The 22,548-nt window shown below is 40.2% G+C and overlaps 1 protein-coding gene across 1 annotated transcript in view; it reads right to left on the bottom strand.

Moving 5' to 3' along the window:
• Positions 1-4,007: 4,007 nt before the first annotated feature.
• LOC111239945 (protein NDRG2) overlaps positions 4,008-22,548 on the bottom strand; it is a 31,314-nt gene continuing 12,773 nt past the window's right edge. The window contains exons 2-16 of the mRNA XM_022769891.1: positions 14,186-14,271; positions 12,250-12,291; positions 12,070-12,175; positions 11,856-11,976; positions 11,174-11,236; positions 10,580-10,640; positions 10,101-10,187; positions 9,751-9,807; positions 9,498-9,601; positions 9,369-9,407; positions 9,218-9,269; positions 9,052-9,099; positions 8,936-8,971; positions 8,042-8,093; positions 4,008-7,255 (exon numbers count right to left, since the gene is read on the bottom strand). Of these exons, the coding sequence (XP_022625612.1) occupies positions 7,092-7,255; positions 8,042-8,093; positions 8,936-8,971; positions 9,052-9,099; positions 9,218-9,269; positions 9,369-9,407; positions 9,498-9,601; positions 9,751-9,807; positions 10,101-10,187; positions 10,580-10,640; positions 11,174-11,236; positions 11,856-11,976; positions 12,070-12,175; positions 12,250-12,291; positions 14,186-14,260 (1,107 nt within the window). The 5' untranslated portion in view covers positions 14,261-14,271 and the 3' untranslated portion in view covers positions 4,008-7,091. The remainder of the gene's footprint in view (positions 7,256-8,041; positions 8,094-8,935; positions 8,972-9,051; positions 9,100-9,217; positions 9,270-9,368; positions 9,408-9,497; positions 9,602-9,750; positions 9,808-10,100; positions 10,188-10,579; positions 10,641-11,173; positions 11,237-11,855; positions 11,977-12,069; positions 12,176-12,249; positions 12,292-14,185; positions 14,272-22,548) is intronic.

The following is a 22,548-nucleotide window of genomic DNA, read 5'->3' as shown; positions in this document are numbered from 1 at the left end:
CATCATAGTATATTATGGTATAAAAGGTCATAAAAACGCCATAGCATGGCAAGGCATGAAATGACATAGTATAGTACGGCATGAAAATGCCATAAAATGTCATAGTATAGTATGGTATAAAACGTCAAAAAACATCATAGTATATTATGGTATAAAAGGTCATAAAAACGCCATAGCATGGCAAGGCATGAAATGACATAGTATAGTACGGCATGAAAATGCCATAAAATGTCATAGTATAGTATGGTATAAAACGTCAAAAAACATCATAGTATATTATGGTATAAAAGGTCATAAAAACGCCATAGCATGGCAAGGCATGAAATGACATAGTATAGTACGGCATGAAAATGCCATAAAATGTCATAGTATAGTATGGTATAAAACGTCAAAAAACATCATAGTATATTATGGTATAAAAGGTCATAAAAACGCCATAGCATGGCAAGGCATGAAATGACATAGTATAGTACGGCATGAAAATGCCATAAAATGTCATAGTATAGTATGGTATAAAACGTCAAAAAACATCATAGTATATTATGGTATAAAAGGTCATAAAAACGCCATAGCATGGCAAGGCATGAAATGACATAGTATAGTACGGCATGAAAATGCCATAAAATGTCATAGTATAGTATGGTATAAAACGTCAAAAAACATCATAGTATATTATGGTATAAAAGGTCATAAAAACGCCATAGCATGGCAAGGCATGAAATGACATAGTATAGTACGGCATGAAAATGCCATAAAATGTCATAGTATAGTATGGTATAAAACGTCAAAAAACATCATAGTATATTATGGTATAAAAGGTCATAAAAACGCCATAGCATGGCAAGGCATGAAATGACATAGTATAGTACGGCATGAAAATGCCATAAAATGTCATAGTATAGTATGGTATAAAACGTCAAAAAACATCATAGTATATTATGGTATAAAAGGTCATAAAAACGCCATAGCATGGCAAGGCATGAAATGACATAATAAAACATCATAGTATATTATGGTGTAAAATGTCATAAAAACGTCTTAGTATGTTAAGGAATGAAATGACATAGTATAGTACGGCATAAAAATACCATAAAATGTCATGGTATAGTATGGTATAAAAATGTCAGAAAATGTCATAGTATAGTATGGCATAAAACGTCAAAAAAACATCATAGTATATTATGGTATAAAAGGTCATAAAAACGCCTTAGTATGGCAAGGAATGAAATGACATAGTAAAGTGAGGCATAAAAATGCCATAAAACGACAAAGTATAGTATGGCATAAAAATGTCAAAAAATGTCATAGTATAGTATGGCATAAAATGTCAAAAAAACATCATGGTATATTATGGTGTAAAATGTCATAAAAACGCCATAGTATGGTAAGGCATGAAATGATATAGTATAGTACGGCATGAAAATGCCATAAAATGTCATAGTATAGTATGGTATAAAAATGTCAAAAAATGTCATAGTATAGTATGGCATAAAACATCAAAAAAACATCATGGTATATTATGGTGTAAAATGTCATAAAAACGGCTTAGCATGGTAAGGAATAAAACAACATAGTATAGTGAGGCATAAAAATGCCATAAAATGACATGGTATAGCAAGGCATAAAAATGTCAAAAAATGACATGGTATAGTATGGCATAAAAATGTCAAAAAATGTCATAGTATAGTATGGCATAAAAATGTCAAAAAATGTCATAGTATAGTATGGCATAAAAATGTCAAAAAATGTCATAGTATAGTATGGTTTAAAATGTCATAAAAACACCATGGTATGGCAAGGCATGAAATGACATATTATAGAAAGGAATAAAAATGCCATAAAATGACATAGTATAGGATGGTATAAAAATGTCAAAAAATGTCATAGTATAGTATGGTTTAAAATGTCATAAAATCACCATGGTATGGCAAGGCATGAAATGACATATTATAGAAAGGAATAAAAATGCCATAAAATGACATAGTATAGGATGGTATAAAAATGTCAAAAAATGTCATAGTATAGTATGGTTTAAAATGTCATAAAATCACCATGGTATGGCAAGGCATGAAATGACATATTATAGAAAGGAATAAAAATGCCATAAAATGACATAGTATAGGATGGTATAAAAATGTCAAAAAATGTCATAGTATAGTATGGTTTAAAATGTCATAAAATCACCATGGTATGGCAAGGCATGAAATGACATATTATAGAAAGGAATAAAAATGCCATAAAATGACATAGTATAGGATGGTATAAAAATGTCAAAAAATGTCATAGTATAGTATGGTTTAAAATGTCATAAAATCACCATGGTATGGCAAGGCATGAAATGACATATTATAGAAAGGAATAAAAATGCCATAAAATGACATAGTATAGGATGGTATAAAAATGTCAAAAAATGTCATAGTATAGTATGGCATAAAAATGTCAAAAAATGTCATAGTATAGTATGGTTTAAAATGTCATAAAATCACCATGGTATGGCAAGGCATGAAATGACATATTATAGAAAGGAATAAAAATGCCATAAAATGACATAGTATAGGATGGTATAAAAATGTCAAAAAATGTCATAGTATCGCATGGTATAAAAGGTCATAAAAACGCCATAGCATGGCAAGGCATGAAATGACATAGTATAGTGAGGCATGAAAATGGCATAAAATGTCATAGTATAGTATGGTATAAAAATGTCAAAAAATGTCATAGTATAGTATGGCATAAAATGTCAAAAAAACATCATGGTATATTATGGTGTAAAATGTCATAAAAACAGCTTAGTATGGTAAGGAATGAAATGACATAGTATATTACGGCATAAAAATGCCATAAAATGACATAGTATGGTATGGCACAAAAATGTCAAAAAACGTCATAGTATATTATGGTATAAAAGGTCATAAAAACGCCATAGTATGGCAAGGTATGAAATGACATAGTATAGTACGGCATGAAAATGACATAAAATGTCATAGTATAGTATGGCATAAAAATGTCAAAAAATGTCATAGTATAACATGGCATAAAACGTCAAAAAAACATCATAGTATTTTATGGTATAAAAGGTCATAAAAACGCCATAGTATGGTAAGGAATGAAATGACATAGTATAGTACGACATAAAAATGCCATAAAACGACATAGTATAGTATGGCATAAAAATGTCAAAAAATGTCATAGTATAGTATTGCATAAAATGTCAAAAAAAAATGTTATGTTGATTCCTGCTAGCAACCTGACTGCTAGCTTACAGAAAACAGAAACCAGGGTAAGCCTGCTAGTTAACGTTAGTTAACATGGTTAAACAACATCAGTTGACATTTTCCTGGTGACGTTAGGTACCACTGAGATACCACTGTGACCTTGAAGGTCTAAGACCGAAACATTTCTTTTAAATTGTTTGGATTATTTAGTATGTCATGTATTAAACCTGCTCCTATGCACCTGCCTCACTGAATAGATGTGCAAAGTTTCCTCCTGTGATATTCTCACATGATGTGAGCCTTGAGATAGCCCCTGCCCTTACAATCAAGCACTAGCATTCCTAAATCAGTTGTGTTGGAGATGCCTCTTGGAATGATCTATGACTTCACTCCAAACATAGTGCAAATGAGTTCACTCTAATACTGCCTAGACAATTCTGTCCCATAATATTGGTATGGACAAGACCCTACCGACCGTATGCAAACCTACCCCCTTTTATCACATTCAAGATGGTCCTATTATTTAAGATTTATTTTTGTCCATTTTACTATTTCATTGACAGACAGTGATGAGATAGACGGGGAAGACAGGGGAGAGAGAAGGAATGACACTCAACAAAGGACCCAGGCTGGATTCAAACCCAGGCCAGGACTCAGCCTGGACACATCTTGCTGGTGTGCCCCTCTGTCTTCCTCATTGACTAGAAATACTGCAAAGGCAAAATGTATATAACATCCACAGTTTTTTTTCACATGAAAATGAAAACACAGGAGACAAGATATTTTTGTTGAGCTTTTAATAATATTTAAGTTTGCTTTTAGGATGTTCATTGTGTTACACAGAGAAATTAGCCACACAAGTAAATTTGATTGTATTCTCTTTACCTTTAATCTTTTTTTTTATTTTTTATTGTTAATTATATTATTCTCCTTTATCAGCGCTAATGCTAAAAAAGTTACACAAGAACTATCACACAGTTAACTAACTTGTGAGCACATCAGGACGGTAAACTAACACTTCACAGAGATAAAACAAACAAACAAAAATAAAAATAAAGTAAAATTCCAAAACACAGAGGGGAAAGAAAAACATGATCGAAGTAAAAATTAAGAGACAGACAAAGACAAAATGGACAAGCATTTACAATCACACAGCCCTGCTCAACTCTCCACAAAGACGTACCACTCCTTTTTCCTAATTTGGCAACTTTATTTCCTAGGCTCCACCCCTTATCCATTATTTGGTAGAGGTTCCCATGTCCGATTGTTTGAGTTTTAATATCAGTGTGGGAAGAGCCATACATTTACATTCTACACTTCAGTCCTCTGGACAGTGCCTAAAACATATTGGCATCTCAGCACATTCTTGACCACCACCATTAATATCTCCCAAGTTTCAGTTTAAAGCTCAAATCTGAGACCCTCCAATGACTTTCCTGTCGCTGTCATCAAAATCTCTGCTCCATCATGTTCACATCATCAAACAGGTTTGGGAAAGGAGCACCGGACAGCATGTGAAAGAAACAGACAACCTCCAAACTGACTCATATAAAAAGAAAAAAAAAAGAAAACCAAAGTTGCATCAAAGAACAAAATGTGTGCACAGGGGTGACACACTTAAAAATGCACGTGCTCCAAGGATATTATTGGATTGGGTCCAAATAAGGGTCCTTTAAAAATACAGTCCAATGGCTACACATCACAGGGCAGTGGTAAGCTTTGTGTTCATCTGCTGCTGAAATATTAACGACGTAGAAGGAATTCAGATTCAGTTTTAGAGACAGAACTGATGCTATAAGGCGTAATTTAGCTCACACCATTTCTGATGACAGAATTTTGACAAAAAAAATATCCCTAGCATTTTGGGGCTCTTAGTTTTGGCAGTAAGATTGCTTATTGGCTGTAATTAAAGACTGGTTGTCTCAAGGTGCAGATATTCGCTGATCAGCTTTCACTCTCAAAAACAGAAAACGCAAAATCCTTTGCCTCTTATGACTGAGGCTGCACCAGAGAGGTGAAACCTTGGTGGCAACATTCCTGTATCTTTTCCTCTGTGGCAGTGGCGGGGCTGGTTCATTGTCATCAATAAATCACAGGGGGTTTTTGTTGGTCTCAAAATGGATGCTTCTCTATAGGACCCTGGCCTGTTTCTTTGCTGTGTTAATTAATTGTGCTTACAGGACACTTCCATACACCTGACACTTACTTTCTTGGACACACACACACACACAGACACACAGACACACAGACACACACACACACACACACACACACCACACACCACTTGCAGACACAATTCTCTTGACCCCATTGCTTGAATACAGCCACTTGTTGCCAGAGAGGAGCGTGTGTTCATTTTACCTCACATCGCACATAAACTCAAGTATGGTAGCTGGGTTTGTTAGGAGGTATCCATGCGTGGGCAAGGCTAAGAGATTACAACCCAGATGATGAACACAGTGATCCCTTCTGGCCACGCCTAACACTGAAATACAATATCCATACTAGCATGCTACTGAGTGATGTAATGCTCCCTGGTAAATAGCACACTGAGTGTAGATATTAGGAACATCCAGTGCAAGACTGCCAGCGATGTTGGAAGCACTATTTAGTGTGCGTCTAGTGTTAACAATAGGGCGCGAGCTAGCTAAAGCGTACAAACACCCTCAGTCTCGCCTATGCTTACCTGCCATCAACACTCCAAGCAAACAACACACACACACACACACACACACACACACACACACACAAATCCACACAACTCATCAGCAGAATATAAAAGAAAAATATTATCCTGTCAGTATTCACATGGGCTGATACCAGGCATGCAACTTCCAAACAGTCCAGAAAAAGAAAAAAAAACAAAACAAAACAAACAAACAAAAACAACAAAAAACGAAAAACAGTAAAAGCTTCCTGCCCACCTCCTCAAATCCAAATGGGAAAACAAAACAGTCACTTAAAGACAGGGCAAATGGAAGACATAAACAACCTGGCAACATCAAGGAGGAAGTAGTCACTATAATGGCTCTCATTGGCTGTTACCACGTGACGGGTCAACCAATCAGTAGCTTCAGCCCCTCGCTGAGGCAGGTTACAAATAAGAAAATAAAATCCAATTAAAGAAATAAAAATAACACAATAAAAACTAGCTTAAAAAGTAGTAGACACACATTGTTATAAGTATCTCTGCTATAGTATGTTTTTTTTGTTGTTTTTTTTGTCATTTTTAAACTCCTTGCGTAATAAAGAGAAAAGTGTTAACTGTTTTTTTTCTATTACATTATCATCATCATTAGCTTCAATATCATCATCAACAACATAATCATCAGCATCAACAACAATACCATTTTCAGAATTATTACTATTGGTTAACGCAAAGGTGTGTGGTCTCTATAGGACACACCCCTCATCTAAATTAAAGGGCTCTATTGGCTGACAGAGGTTCCAATAGAGGGAGGGAGAGAGGACTGGTTGCCATTCTTTCCCCACCTCCCCCGTTTTTTAAATTTTTTTATTAATCTCTTCTTGCCTATACTTCTTATATTCATTGTAGGAAAACTCAATCCACTTTGTTTTCAACTGGAAGGGGGGATGTGAGGAGAAGGATTGGACTTGTATGTGGTGCAAAATGTGGAGGATAGGTTTCTCTTTCTCCCTCCCTCATCCCTGTCTCTATTCCTATTCTGCTCTCGTGGGGAATGATGGGAGTTGTTTAGTGACAAAATTCGTCTTGTTCCTGTATTACTGTCATGCTACCACCTCTCCCTTCCTTTCGCCTCTGGCCTCTTCTCTTTCTCACTCACACTGTCTCTCTCTCTTTTGCTTTCTTTCTCTCTCTCTCACTCTCTCTCTTTCTCTCTCTCTTTAACTTCTTCAGCAAGACACCTCCATCGTTTGGGAGGGGCTCGGTGGCATCTGGCCACCCTGCGAGCCCTGGGACAGGGTGCGGGAGCGAGAGCGGGATCCATCCATGGAGTAGGAGGAGGAGAGGGAGGTGGTGCGGGAGCGGGACAGGCGGGTCATGCAAGATGAAGCCACTGCAGAGAGACGGATAGAAAGAAATGGACGGCAAGATTAGACTCACAAATTGGAAACAGTACACTAAAGCTAAGGATAAGACTCGTATTGTTCTTGTATTTTACTTATTGTCGACAAAACCCGATTAAATAGCGAAACCAACAACGTACTAGCTCGTCTCTCAATACTTTCCAACTTCACGACCCTGTCTGTGGCTCTCAGCCAGGCGTACGGCTTAAATTTTCAAAAAAGATTCAAAATATTTCTAAGAACAGTGAGCCACTGTTGTTTTTCACAAACGGTACTAGGGACTATTTTCAGCTGCGGATAAATACACATAAGGCGCAGTGAGTGTTTTTGGCAGCAGGCCGGTTTATGTGGGATTGACTGAAAATAAGCCGCAGCCTGTCATCCAGTGCAGTGAGGTGCCTCACTGATGTGTTTTTTTTTTATAGCCTAGGGACGACAATGGAGCTCTATGGCACAGGGGGATTAAGCTATATCAGGATTTGGCTACACAGACAGTACTTGTTAATAGGATATATTCATTGTTGGTTTTGGTCTTTGTATGGGATTTGTTGACAATGAGAAAAATATAAAAAAAATCACCAGCCTTGTCTGTTCAGGTTGGTGATACATGTTTTCAGCGTCAAGCAATGCGACATGGTGAGCATAAAAATTACATATAGTACTGTACGTAATGAAATCCAATAAAGAGGAGCACCTTGGCAATTATTACCTTACGTATCACTGCACTATGTGTAATCTGTTCACAAAAATATTTCTATTAACAGAAGTGTACTTACTGTAGCCCATGCCTTGGATGAAATACTTGAAAGCCTCAGTCAGTTTAGCAGGCTGCAAACACAAAGACAAGACACAAGTGTTTCACATTCTGAAATCACTAATTATTACCTGAAGTAGGTAAGAGTGCAATTTGGTGACCCCATGTGGCAGCCGAGCGTAACAGTGTAAAGTTAAAGGACTTTCAATTACAGGAAATGTCCACATTTAGACCGAAAATATCAGTTAAACAGCAGGTCAAGATGTCACTCTTGAATCGATGGAGTGATTGTGTCTTTCTTTTCTTATGTTTTAATGCATCAATTCATGTGCATAAAGAATTTTTCATGCATTAATTTTGGCAAACAGCGTGCAGAAGTTTGTATGATGGGATGTTTTTCTCTGTTGAAGCCCCCACCGTGTGATTGTTCAGCAAACACACAAGTTACTTTTGAGAAAATGAATCAGTAACAATAATAATAATAATAATGATAATTTATTTCTATAGCACTTTTTGAAAAACAAGTTTACAAAGTGCTTCCCAGACATAAAAACCTTTTTTTAAAAGAGTTTTAAAGGAGGACACTGATGTAGCCTCTCTAATACTCAATGGGAGATTATTCCACAGTTGAGGAGCGCAACAGCAAATACCCTACCCACCCTCTTTAAGTCATTTATTAATTATTAATAGTTTTAGTCATTTTTCAAGCAAAGATGACAAAACTTGCAGCTTCCAGCCTCTTAAATATGAGGATTTGACTCTTTACTGTTGGTTGATTTGAACTTGGTCTTCAGGGAAATTTTTTGAACGATTAATGAATTAATTGAGGAAATAATTGGTTTTGTTAGTTGCCACCCCAATAATAATTGATTTCCATGTTTTGACTATCAGAAAGTGTCGGTCAGCGTGTTGTTACCTGGGTCAGCTGTGGGAGACCACCGGCATCAGCCATCTGTGGAGGGACATGAGACATGAGTAAGAGTGAATGACAGAGAGAGAGGCACTTCATAAAAACACAGGAGGGTTGGTTACCTTTAGGAATGAGGTTGTCGTTGGGTCCAGTTTGCTGTTGCACTCCACCTGGTGGTCACACAGGGAAAAAACAATCAGTCTCTGACATACGGTTGAACAGTTATGGCAAACTAAGAACTAAACTAAGAACATTTGAAACTTGAAAAAGAGGGCAGCTGAAACTTACAGCAGCGTCCTCATATGGAGCCTGATCACCCACCACCAACATTACTGGACACCTGAGGAAGTAGAGATTAGAACAGAGAAGGGTTTGTGTTTCTTTTTTAAGTCAGTACATAATATAATGTGCAAATATTAAAGTTAAAAAGGTTGTTTACTTGAAGGTGCTGTTGCGGTCAATGTTCAAGTCTCTGCGACTGGATGGGAGTGAAAAGAGGAGATTATGTTGGTTGTTGTTTGGCGTGGGGGATATTTGTGTTTATGTGAGAATATGTCAGCGTGTTCACCTGTTGTAAGTCTTCCAGAGGAGCTCTATGTTGACCAGATTAGGAGCTTTGGAGATACGGTCTCTGTGAGACTGCACTAGATCTGTGTTTGATGACAGCTCCTCCTACAAGAGAAAACAACCCAAAAGACAAAATGATTTAAGTGACCAGGTGACATATGCTAAGTTTAGACATTTATTTTATGTTTAAATAGAAAACATCATTTGAATATAGACTTTTAAAACACATTATTATAGACATGTTTTCCTGGTACCTGACTGAAGAGGTGGGACAGGATCTGCTCTGTGAGGGAGGACGTCACAGAGCTGAGCTGGAGAGGCAGAGGAAGAGAGAGAAATCAATACGATTCGTCATCATTTAGTAAGTTTAATAACTTAAACAATGACATAATCAATGCTGCTCAGGGACAGAGGACACATGCAGTCACATCACTTCATAATCCCAGCTAAAGTTAAATCGATGGAGAAGTCGCATTAGGACTAACTAGATTAAAATACCATGTTTCTGTGTATCAGACGATGAAGTCCCGAGAGAGACAGAGAGAGAGAGAGGGAGAGAGAGAGAGAGAAAGAAAGAAAGAAAGAATAAATAGACATACGGTACCTTCTGAGCGGCCCAGTCTATCCATCCGCGGGCGTTAGTGTCGATGTTGACCAGAACCAGACCCTCCACTGAATCTGGGTTTGCGAGCTGAAGAGAGAGAGGAAGAAACAAACAGATAAACGACAAAAAAAAAAAGAATTTTAAATCTCTAATTACACACATACATGTACACACCAGTATTATTGCTATGAACGTAATAGTATTATCATAGATTTTCCATCCTCTTTACTTTGTTTCTGTTCTGTTCTCATCAGCTTTATAATCCTCTTTGGTGTTTGAATATGTTATTGTTATATTATTGTGATTGCACTTATAGGACACTGACACTCAGGAGGACGGAGAAGGTAAGAGGTGACTTCTAAAAGAGGAGAAAACCCAGTCTAGAAGAGCTGCTGATCAGGGCGGTGCATTACTTCATACCTGTTTACAACGTGTTGCTACCACGGCTGTCATGACGCCAGAGAACAAAAGACACTCACTGTGAACTTGGAGAGGATGTACGCTCCTGCTCCCACACCCACTCCGATGACAGTACGGAAGCTGCCAGAAGGAGACACACACTCATTTAACAATCATATTTTTTTTACTGAAGATATAGGTTTAGTTTTAAAAATATATATATTTATATCTTTGAAGTCGAAATATTATAATATTTTCTCATTGATTGAAGAGGGCGGCTAAATGTCTGAATGAGACAATGTTATGTCACTGGCTGTTTAAGAATAAGAACATGCGTTTTGGTTCAGAGCACTTAAGTAAAAACAGAAAAATGAATCTTGCTTCTTCATTCAGTTGATCTTGAATTTGTTTTCTTTTAGATTCTTGATACATTCAAAGTTTAGAAAGGATGGTGCAGGGTTTGGTTTCTGGTTCTGTAGCTGTGGTTGGTGTCTTCACTGTGCAGCCACAGCCAGGGATGCTCATGGGTACTGTAGCATTCAGGTGTTCTAGGTAATATTTTTTAATTTATGATGGTTGTGCAGAGTGATACAAGTTTTTACACCTTGTATCGATTTAAAGTTGAAACCATATTTTAATATTATATCCATAACAAAATAAATAAGTTAACTCACTTGAAAAACTGCAGCACGGCCGGGATCATCTCTGCTATGGTCTCCATGGAGGGATACTGGTACCTGCAACAGCAAACACACATGATGTCAGTCTGATGGAGCATCACAGCATGAAAGCAAAAACACACACGTCAACATTCAATGCGCAAAAATGAACAATACAGTCTCGGGTGGGGGGTGTTTTCTGACCAGAAGATCTCACCAAAACCATTTGTAGTAATTGACCAAACAACATTCACAATACATGATGATTTTCAGGTTCTACTTATTAAGCGCATACGGTGGCTGACACGTTTATCTGCAGGGATTTGAAATGAGACCAAATAAGAATCAGCATCAGGAGTTAAGGGTCTCTTCACCAGAGAGAGAGAGGTGATAGAGAAGTGCCAAGGGGAAGAAATACTTAGTGCAGACAGACAGAGAGAGAGAGAGAGAGAGAGAGAGAGACGGATTTTCTTTAAACCTCTGACACGAGTGTATTAGAGACCAGAGGCGGGAGATGTGAGCGATGGGAATTTTTAAGTATTTTTTGGAAGAGATTAGGTCTAAGCCTGGCACAGAAGACTGTTTCCATTTCTGAGAAGATTACTTTTTCTTTTAAAGAAAAAAACAAGGTTACTGCAGGACAGTGAGGGAATACCAGCATGTCAACACACTGATGTACACACAGTATTTCTCGTACCCTGTGGGGTAGGCAGCAGCCCCCTCCTCTTGCCCCGGAGCATCAATATGAATCAGGGTGAAGTTCTTGACAATCTCCTGCATCTCCTCGAACTTGAACAGAGTGGAGAAGCAGCTCTTACCTGCCGGAAAGAAACAGAGGATAAAACAAATGATCACGGACAGGGGAAAGATTATGTGAGTCAGAACTGACGGGGGGGGGGGGGGCTACTCACTCTCCAGACCCACATCGTGGAAGGTGAGGATGGCGGGCCTGCGGGTGGTTCGTGTGCCGTGGAGGGTCACGTGCAAAACGCCATGTGGGGTCTCGACACTGTGCTCCTGAGAGCGAGAGAAACAGGTTTTAAGCCTGATACTGACATTTTGGGATGGATGTTGTTGATGAGTGGTCTTACCTGTCCTTGGTCCAGGAGTATCCTCGCCGCCAGTTCAGCATCCTGTAACAAATAAAGGAAGAGGGAAGTCAAATTTGAAGCTGTTTGTGCGATCTTCAGACTTGTTTTTTTTCATGCAAGTGGTCATTTTACTTCTGAGTCTTACGGTTCATTCACTGACAACAGATGTCAACCTCATGGGCGCGTGGGAGTAGGTGGGTTTTTAGAGGGAAATAGATTCATTTCCAAAAAACACAAAATCACACTTGAGTATTAAAAAAAAATGTTCTGATGTTTGGGACCTGAGACACTCTACACACAAGGAATCTGAGATGAAAGGAAATAGCATATACAAGAGAAAATTCTCAGCTTTTTTGGGAGGCCTTGCTTCCTAATTAACACCCACACAGGCGGGAGGGGCGGCATTACACTCCCGATAAAGCAGCAGAGAACCTCTTCAGAGGCGCAGGTGGTTATTGGATGTCTGAGATTATACGGAGGAAATCTGTCAGTGGGAGGTTTTAAATGGGGCTGTTCATTTGCAACCTTAGATCCATTTACCCCGCTAATGAATTACTAACATCACAAGCTCTAAGAAAATTAGCAGTTTGCGAGGTTGAAGTGGAGACGGGCGTCATCGCTGAGGAGAAAACGGAGAATCCTGGAGGTTTGGTGATTGAAGAGACGGCCCGTGGCTGGATTATAAAGGTCACTAGTTCAATCCATAGAAATCATATTAAGACTTGATCACAGAGCTGCGCATGTGTTCACTGGCTCAGGATGGATGGTAACACATGTGGGCGGAGGCAGGAGGTCCCAGGGAACAATGGAGGGCTGGATGTAACCTACAACCTCCCAGTCTTCATTAGATTTCCTACTCAGAATTACTCAGCTCACTCCCATGAGTCATGCTGGAGCCCATGCTTCAGGCAAGACTGATGACCCTATATGAGTATTTTTTCACAGTCACAGCCCAGATTGATTGGTCCATCATCTTCACATTTACTACAACTACAACTGAAGGACAACATGGCTCTCTGTGGCAGCAACTAATTAACAGAGGTGGACAATGCAACCAACTTCATTACTTGAGTCAATGTATAGATCCTCCTGGTCAAACATCACTCCAATACAAGTGAAAGTTGTTCACTCGAATGTTTTTCATCTGCAAACAGGAACACTGTCTTTGAGTTCCGTCAGAAGGTTGCTGGATGTCAGTTAAACACATTAAATCCTGTAATTTCTGCCTTTTGTAAATCTGTGGCTGTTGTTTTTGTAGATGTTTTAGAGCTGTCGCTTCCTCTTTGCCCACCAGGTGTCAGCGGTGAGCAACAAACTCCTGTGTTCTGCAGCGCTGCATCTGCACGGCAACATCAGCGCAGCAGAGCAGAGGAGCTGCTCGCGCTCCCTCAGGGGCTTTGACGTCAGCCCGGCTGATGTGAGCCAGTGCTGCAGCTGTGCACGAATACACACACACACATATATGTAAAGACGTGGATTTACAAACACAGTTGTGCGCACATGTGTTTGAAACACATGCTGTCACATGTAGGCTTTGCTCAGACTCAAAAGCACACACACTCGCATTCATTCACATATGCACAGCAAGGACACACATGCTCAACACACTCACACACAAACCAGCCCTTGTTTTTCTGTCTCCTGGGACACAGACACAATTGACACACAGACACACACACACAAACACACACACATTCTGCCATTTATCTGAGGTTTCAGATCATATACGTTACACAATGACAACCATGCAATTAATGCACTGGTGTGTTCTCATGTGTGTTTCTCCATGCTTGAATTTGCAAGCAAAATCAGCCTACATGTGTGTATTCACATGCAGCATGTGTGTGAAATTTATGATGTGTGTACATGTCTCTGTAGGCTTTGTTTATGTGTGTGTGTGTCTGTGTGTGTGTGTGTGTGCAGCACCATCTCTGACCTTGGCGGTGTCAGGCTGACCCGTGAGTAAAGGCTTCTCCTCCGTGATGGCGATCTCCTGCATTTCTGTTGTCATGGTGTCACTTCCTGTGCACATGAAAGAAAGCGGAGCATTAAGAATCTGTTGACGGCGGCGTCTGCGGCCGTTGCATTCATCTTATTTCTATTGTCATCCTCACACAAACACTTGACCCTGTAATGGGGGAAACAGCTGTACAACACACACACACACACACACACACGCACACAGAGGCAGAAACGTGGATGTATGCCTGTACACACCCAGTGATTAAATACTGTATGTAGCTGTTTCCCCTCTGGGACTTTGTTTGAGCTGTGGGACCTTATGAAAGTTAATTAGTGATTAGCTGCAGCAGAGATGAGCAGAAAAGGATTGTGGGACAGAGAGAGAAGGGGCTAGAAGAGAAGAGGAGGTGTCGATAAGTAGATGGACATTTTTATTTATTAGTAGACTGAACAGTGAGAAAAGAAAAAGGAAGATGAGGGGGGATGGGCACAGAAGGGTGTGATTTCATTAGTATGAGGGAAAAGGTGCGAGACATGGTTGGGAGAAATGACAGTCGCCTGAGGGGAGGACTGTGACAAAGAAGTGACTGATGAGGATGAAAAGAGGGGAAAAAAAGACTTTTCATGACATTTCTTTCACATGAGGACGGTTAGTCAGGCATGCTGCTTATTCTCAGACGCCTTCACACCTTTAGTGTGTGTTACTGTGAGTCCACTGGAGCAGCTGGCAGTTAAACGCTGCGCCCAAGGGCATCGCAAAGGTGGTTGTTCAAAGGTAAGTTCATTTCATTTTCCCATACTGATCTCTGCACAGGTCTGGGAAGTCAAACTGAAGGCTTGCACACATGCAGGTCTTTACATGTTCAAGTGCTTCCTAAAAACACCCTGCGGAATTAATATGGCGGTCGAAGAATTAACTTGGCACCAACTTTAGTGTTGTTCAGTGCAGCAGATCCAGAGATACTGTCTTTTTTTTTTTTTTAATCCCATGCATTTTTTGACTCTGTCAAAATCTGGCGCCGACATTAACCACAATGCAACTCGACCGTTCAACAGTTCGGGCGGGAGATTCAGGTGTGTTATGCTAGTAGCAGGCTACAGAGGTCTGATAAGCTCACTTCTTTCCAACTCCAGACATCCCAGATGTTTTTCCCAGAACTTTTTGCACATACACTATGCAGCAGTAACCCTGTAAATCAGTGGACTTGCCCTCTAATGAACCCAGACCTTTAAGGTTATTTTCCAACTGTTTCTACCACCTGCTTTAGGTTGGAGAAATTCTGCTGCTTGAAGGAAAAATAGAACCACCTCCTACTTTATTTCCTCATCGCACCGTGAAAATGACTTTTTAAATCACAGCTCACCCTGAATTACAGTATCATAGCAAACCAGTGGAAGCTGGAACACATGGTCGAAATCGAACCTGAAATAGGTTGCAGCTGCACATATCCACATAAAAAAAGACAGCTTTGTATCACTATTGTCACTGATCTTCCTTCCCACTGTTTTGCATACAGCCTTCTGCTACTTCATCATCCTGTTTTCTAAATGTTGCATTTCTCTCTTACAGCGCTGTTATTTTGTATTTGGGTCATGTTTTCATTGTCTGTTCATGTAAGCTGTGCACAAAAAAGAAACATTAGATTTGAATGCATCCAATCAAAGCGTTATTTGAAGAATCCCACTTGTCATACAACAGAATTATTAGTTGTCTTAAGGCTAAAAAGGAGAATTAAAAGTAAGTGAGCGGGCACAGGTTGTTATTGTATCTATCTGACAGAGTTATGCTCCGTCTGACAAACCTGAAATATATGAGACCATTTGACATCACTGTGTGTGTGTGTATGTGTGTGTGTGTGTGTGTGTGTGTGTGTGTGTGAGCGCCTACATGCCTGTGCACAATTCATGCTCTCATAAACCGATGACTGTATCCTATCTGCAGATTGCATCAAAGGGGGGAATGAGGCGAGTTGGTGTGCATGTTTCTGTGTGTGTGTGTGTGTGTGTGTGTGTGTGTGTGTGTGTGTTTGTGTGTGTGTGTGTGTGTGCACTCATCAGAAAATGAACTGCTGCCCCTGGGGGCCTCTGTCTCTCTGGGTTTCAAACGGAAATGATTAGTCACCAAAGTGACCCCCATCCCCCACCAATACACACATGCACTCACACACACTCACTCATTGCTCTCATGCATCAGGCCTCCCTCTATATACATCTCTTTATTGGTCTAGCACATATTCCTCTCTCTATCACTTAATCATTTTCTTTTTATCTCTGCCAGTGTCTCTCCCTGCTTTTATTTCACTCAATGTCAAACTCAAACTAGAAAGCACTCAGTAGATAGAAAGCCTCCACTAACACTCAGTTATTTTCCAACTTGTGAAAAGCTGCAGTTTTCTGGAACACAGATTTTTCTTGTGTACATCTTCTTCAGGGTTCAGTTTTCAGAGGAAAAAGCATGAGGATGTCATGATGTTGCTCCTTCCCATGAGCACAGAACTGAGACATGTTGGTTTCTGGTTAAAAACATGAAGCTAATCGTCTACTGGCGGAAATCCTGCAGCCAGACTGCAGCCAAAGATTTAATATTCAGGATCATGATCTTTGGAACCAACAGATATCAGTCCATCAGGTCCATACAAATCCATTTTAGTGCAACTATTATTTCATTATCAATCAATCAGCTGAATGGAGCCTGGTTGTGGTTCAGGCGGGCATGGAAGTCTTTGCCCGGTCACATACTCCATATACCGTCCGACTTTGTACGTCCACTCGCTATATACACACCATATCCACATTTGGTGCTCATTCACTCTGGAACACCACCCACCCACCCCTGTGCCACATGCTCACGTTAATCAGATGTGAAACTCAGGCCTTCAGATTGCTTGTTTTATTTGACCAACAGTCCAAAACTCGGCCTCCTCCTTAACCGGTGGGCTATGCCTCCAGCATCTAACACTTTCACATACGCACCGATGCAAATGCAGGGTGCGAGCATCAATGCACATGCAAGCACTTGCACAAGATACCCACACATGCACACACAGCTGCATACAGTATATATTGACTTCACTGGGCATTACTAAAACCTTTGTGACTGAGCTGAATGACAGAGGAGAAAGAGTGTTTGTGTGTTTGTGCAAGTGCTATTTGAAAGCTCTAAGTTCTTATCTAGGTTGAGTAAAGTTTGGAGATAGCGAGCTTGAAACTCTTGGCCGGTGAAATGATGTGAAAAATTTAACAGCAAACAAGCCTGAAGGAAACTCTGAAAGAGCACGGCTTCAGTGTGCACTCATGTTGTCTCCTGACACTCCTGACACATACTATTTTGTTTATCCCACCTTGACACCAAGGCCGGTAGTCAATCGCAGGAGCAACGACAGAGCACATCTAGAGCTGGTGGGACTTCAGTATCTTGCTCAGAGACACTTCAGGAGGCCCGAGCAGCTGCTTGTTGACATGTATTGCCTCTGATTGACAGTCAGCCTCTCTCTGATACTACTGATCCTATGCCACAGCTCTGCCCCCACTATTTTTTTTTTATAGATCTGGCTTGTGATATGACTACAGAGTAAATTTGTTTATATGCTCCTCTGTGTATATTAATAGCTCTCTGGCGTTTCTCCATTTGGGTGTTTGGAAGGGAAAGTTCAACAGGTCGTCTGCAGCATTTCCAACAGGAATCTGTACAATGAAATTCTTAATAAAAAACACAACTGATAGACAATATACAAAAAAAAATAACCTCACAAAACTACGTATAGTATATATTAGGGCTGTAATTGATGATTCATTTATTTCTTTCCAATTATTACAATTATTAATTGTTTAAAATGTCAGAAAACGGTGAAAAAAGAGCGAGAGTGAACTAAAAGTTCGGTCATGTGATGATAACTGAGCAAGCTCAATTTACTGATGAAGACCATGAGTTACTTAATCTGCTCTCTCTCTCTCTCCCTTTCACACACATATACTCTCTCTCTCTTCCATATACAGTTTCCAGATACTTCAACATTGTTAATCAGCCAAACTCCCTCCATCACCCATCTTTCTCTACCTCTGCCTCTCTCTCTCTCTCTCTCTCTCTCTCTCTCTCTCTCTGAGTCAGTGTGTTTCAGAGCGAGTAATAACTGTTAAACTGCACAGGAGGCACCGTCTGTCACCATGGAAAGAGAAACAGAGAGATGGAGAGAAAAAGACAGATTTGCATGAAGAGCAAAGGAGGGAGGGCGACTGAAAGCCAGGCAGGGAGAACGTACTGCTAGCTGTGAAAAGGAGAAAAAAAAAAAAGAAAATAAAAAAGCAGGCCTTGCTTGTCATTTGCCTATACGCTACTTCCACATTTCAGCTGTCAGACAACAGTTGTTCAGTTCATCTGTTGCACCAAACAGGTTTCGTGTCTCAGCTATCAGGCTGCATCGCATAATTGCTCCGGCTAAATCAATCCATGCCTGTTTTCTGCAAATTCATAATCATGCAGAGCGGTGGCATTTCTCTCGCCCGCTGTTAGCAGGCCGGCTCATTCCAACATGTCGCAATCTGTTTTCGTCAATCCTTCCTGTCACCTCCCCACCCAACCCCCTTCACCCCCACTTGCTCTGTCACTCTTACTCCGTCTCTTTATCCTTTGATGCAATGCGATGTCACCAAACAGTAACTCTGGATTCAGGCTGCCAACAGCCACACTGAACTCTCCAGAAGCTGATTAGAGCTGCGTAAGACGGCGAGCTGCAGGTCGGCTGAGGTTTCGCGGAAAAGTCAGGCTGGGATTGGCTGCTGCTGTCTGATGATGCTTAAGTCTGACTCCAGCTGATGTGTCTGTGTTGATAAACATCGAAAGTTGTGGTTGTGGTTATACTGTTAGGGTGACTTTTGAAAATGAGAGCGAGTAGAAGTAGATAGCACTTTCTAACTAGAATGGCACTCAAGTGGAGCGTATCCCTCCGCCAAGGCCAAACAATCCTACACACGGCTGTCGGGTCCAGACTATTATCTGGACCAAATTGTACAAACTCCTAGATCTCAACACCATAAATATGTCAGATTTTTTACATCAAGATCCAAACAGTATTTCCAGAGAAACTGGCGAAAGAGGGAAAGTGATTAAAAGAATTCCTGGATCTGCCCCTTCAACCGGATCCACACCAAAATGTAATGGGTTCGTCCCAGGCCCCATCCCTCCACCAAGTTTGGTGCAAATTGGTTCAGTACTTGTGCTTGGTAAACAAACAAACAGACTGCAGTGAAAATATAACCTCCACGGTGAAGACAATGAAAGAATCACTTCTAGACTTTTTCAAGTTTGGTACGTACTTGTGAGCATTGCTTCCAGGAAATAGCCACAGCCACAACTGGCCTTCTCACACCTACTCCGCTTTTCTAGTGGCAGCGATCCAAATGGAACCACTACAACCTTATATAGTGTTACAAACCCACTCGAATACAGAAGTGTGTGACAAAGTTCAGCTCGCTTCAAGCACTGTCGGCTGGTGACTGGCTCACACGCGCAGGGCCAACCTTAGCTATAAGAGAGGAGAGATACAAGCCAAGAATAACAAAGATACCATGTTTAATTTACAGAAGATTTTGGCATAACCTCATGAGCCTTTACTTTTTAGGGGTTTAAATCACTGGATGAGACTAGAGTTGTCATTACCACCTCCTAATTTTACCTATAAACTGTTATCTGTTGTTGTCTATTGTTTAATATTACACATATGACAATATACCTCGTGGATCTTTTGTTTATCAGTCCATCTGGTTTCCTTCTCACTATCCATTCGGTGTAATTGTTCTTTTTGAAGGCTTTTGTACAGTTCTGGTAACAGACTCTCTCTCCACCTCCCTACACGCCTATTTCAGTCCAATTCATTCGCCAAAAAAAGAAACAAAAAGCACAATTAACAAAAATAAAGATGAATTTGATTGATAGCATTGTTATTATTATTCTACAAATTTTCTATAAATGTCATTGTTGTGGTTTCTTTTGGCCACGATAATTGTGCAGGGAAAATCTGATACCGTGAAAGCCCTAATCATAATAAATATCAATATTGTATTATTTAAAATAATACAGAGTTACATAAATAGTGCCAACCCTTGGAGCAAACGTTTTTCTTAAAGTGCTGTGCTTTCTGTCAGCACATTTCATCTTCCCCACTGCTACTGACATGTAACGGACCAGAATGAAAGTTATCAGACGGGAAGATCTGCAGAGAATCGAGGCCGAGACCTTTCTGAACGGACTAAATAAAAGCTATGCGGCGATAACTGAGGCTGCTGCTCGGCCCGAGGTCGGGTTAGGTCGTTTCTGCTGCTTCTCTGCTTTACATTTAGATTACATTAACGCTCCGTTGACACAGCAGCTGATGAGTAAACAAAAAAACAAACCAAAAAGAAACAAAAAACAAAGAACGGGCGTTCGGTGTGTTGCTTAAAGAAACTTCAGCAGCAGGAGACTGCTCAAAGCGAGAGAAGGCAAGAAAAAAAGTATCTTTCATTTTTGGCTACAGGCTCTGTTGCCAGCAGAACTTGTATTCCTGCCATCAGAAGAAGAATCTGTTGTATATTTTCTTGCACAGTAAGAAAAACAACTCGCACAGACTGGAAAACTGTAAGAAAAACTAATCAGAGACAGAAATAAAAAGTGCTTCAACTTCAAATGGAACCTGTAATTTTCTTTAATCAGCCACTAGAATGCTGTTCGCAGAGCTGATATAACAAGCTGCTGTCAAACAAGACTTTCTCACCGTCTATCTGCCCTCCAAGTATTTATTATAATCTCTTTCTCTCTCTCTGTCACAGCCCTTCCCTTCCCTCTCTGTCCATCTTTTGTCCAGCTGCTGACTTTTCATTCGCGTCTATCTCGATTTCTGCCAGTCACTGCTCCTCCTTCTCTGTCTCAGAGCTGGTCTTTGTCTCATTTCTACCATCCTCTTTCTCTCCCCCCCCCCGCTTTTTTTTCTCCACCTAACACAAGTGAAAGAAAAAATGGGCAAACAGTTCAGCTGGCAGACTCCTTTCTTTCATTTGTTCTTTCTCTCTCTCTCTCTCTCTCTCTCTCTCTGTCTCTCTCTCTCTCTCTGCTGCCACCAGTATTTGCAGCTCTGAACAAAGAGGCGCGCCCCAGACACTCAGATACACACACACAGACAAATAAACAGCGCTAAAGTAGGGCACTGAGCATTAAGGTCACCTATATTGAGAATTTAGGCTGAAGGCTGAAAGGTTAAACCTGTGGCATTCTGGGGGACATGCACGGCTGCTTCGACATCTAAAAGGCGTTGTTGTCGAGGTGTTTAAGGCTGCGCAACATGAGAGGATGGAAGGAAACCAGGGGAGGAGGGGGCCCTTGATACATCATTCCTATTTAAATCTCTTACAACCATGTCAATCATCAAGACACGTCTCACATTCTGGGAAACAGTGTGAGTCAGGACGCTGATATTATCGTTTGTATCATTCGTATCATCGTCATGGGGCCAAATGTCATTTTAGAAAACTGCTGTCAAAACCCGAAGCAAATGTTATCGAAGGTTGTGTTTTAAACATTTGACCTTATCACCCAACCCTTTTTCATGTCATTCCCCCCTCCTCTCAAAACTCCCTGTCAGTCTGATATCAGAATTTTTTATGTCGGTGCTGATATGAAACTTGAGTTTTACTTGAGAGTTACATTTTTTTTCCCATGTAAACCTGCAGTAACTCAGATTTCTGCCCCTTGGGGACAGCACAACGAGCATTAAACACAACACTGACATGTTATCACCTTATAAAGACGACACAAATGTGTTAGCAAACAGTTTGTTGTATAAAAAACCAGCAGGCACAGAACAACATAGCATTCATTTGCGCTTTTTCTGGACTCTTTAGCAGCTAAATGCTCCTCTGTGTTCACTAGCATGTAGCTAACTGTGTGTGTATATCAGAGCTTTGTTGCTAAAAACTAAAGGGCTGCAAAATCAAAACAATGAGCTGAAAGAGGCTAAAGTGCTATGTTAAACTAAGGTAACTTTTGTAATTTGAGTGACACCATTCACATCACACAGAGCCATTCGCTCTATTGCAAATATAAAAATATTGATAAGTGCAGCTTAATAATAATCTACCTTGTGACTACTTGTTCTCTCCAGTTCCTGTGTACTAGAACTTCAAGCTATACTATAAAATAATACAATACAATCCACGCAAGTAAAGCATAAGTAAAATAGGCCCCACCCAGCTGTGATGCCAACTTCAAAGGACACAGACACACACACACACACATACACACACACACACACAAAAGTTTGATAGGGAAAGTCAGGCAGTTTCTTTTCCGAACTAAAGTCACTGGAG

This window comes from Seriola dumerili, unplaced genomic scaffold (genome assembly GCF_002260705.1).
Source record: "Seriola dumerili isolate Sdu_G_001 unplaced genomic scaffold, Sdu_1.0 BDQW01006988.1, whole genome shotgun sequence".
NCBI classification, from domain to species: Eukaryota; Metazoa; Chordata; class Actinopteri; order Carangiformes; family Carangidae; genus Seriola; species Seriola dumerili.
The sequence above is the reverse complement of the archived record's forward strand: the minus strand, read 5'-3'. Positions and strand labels throughout refer to the sequence as shown.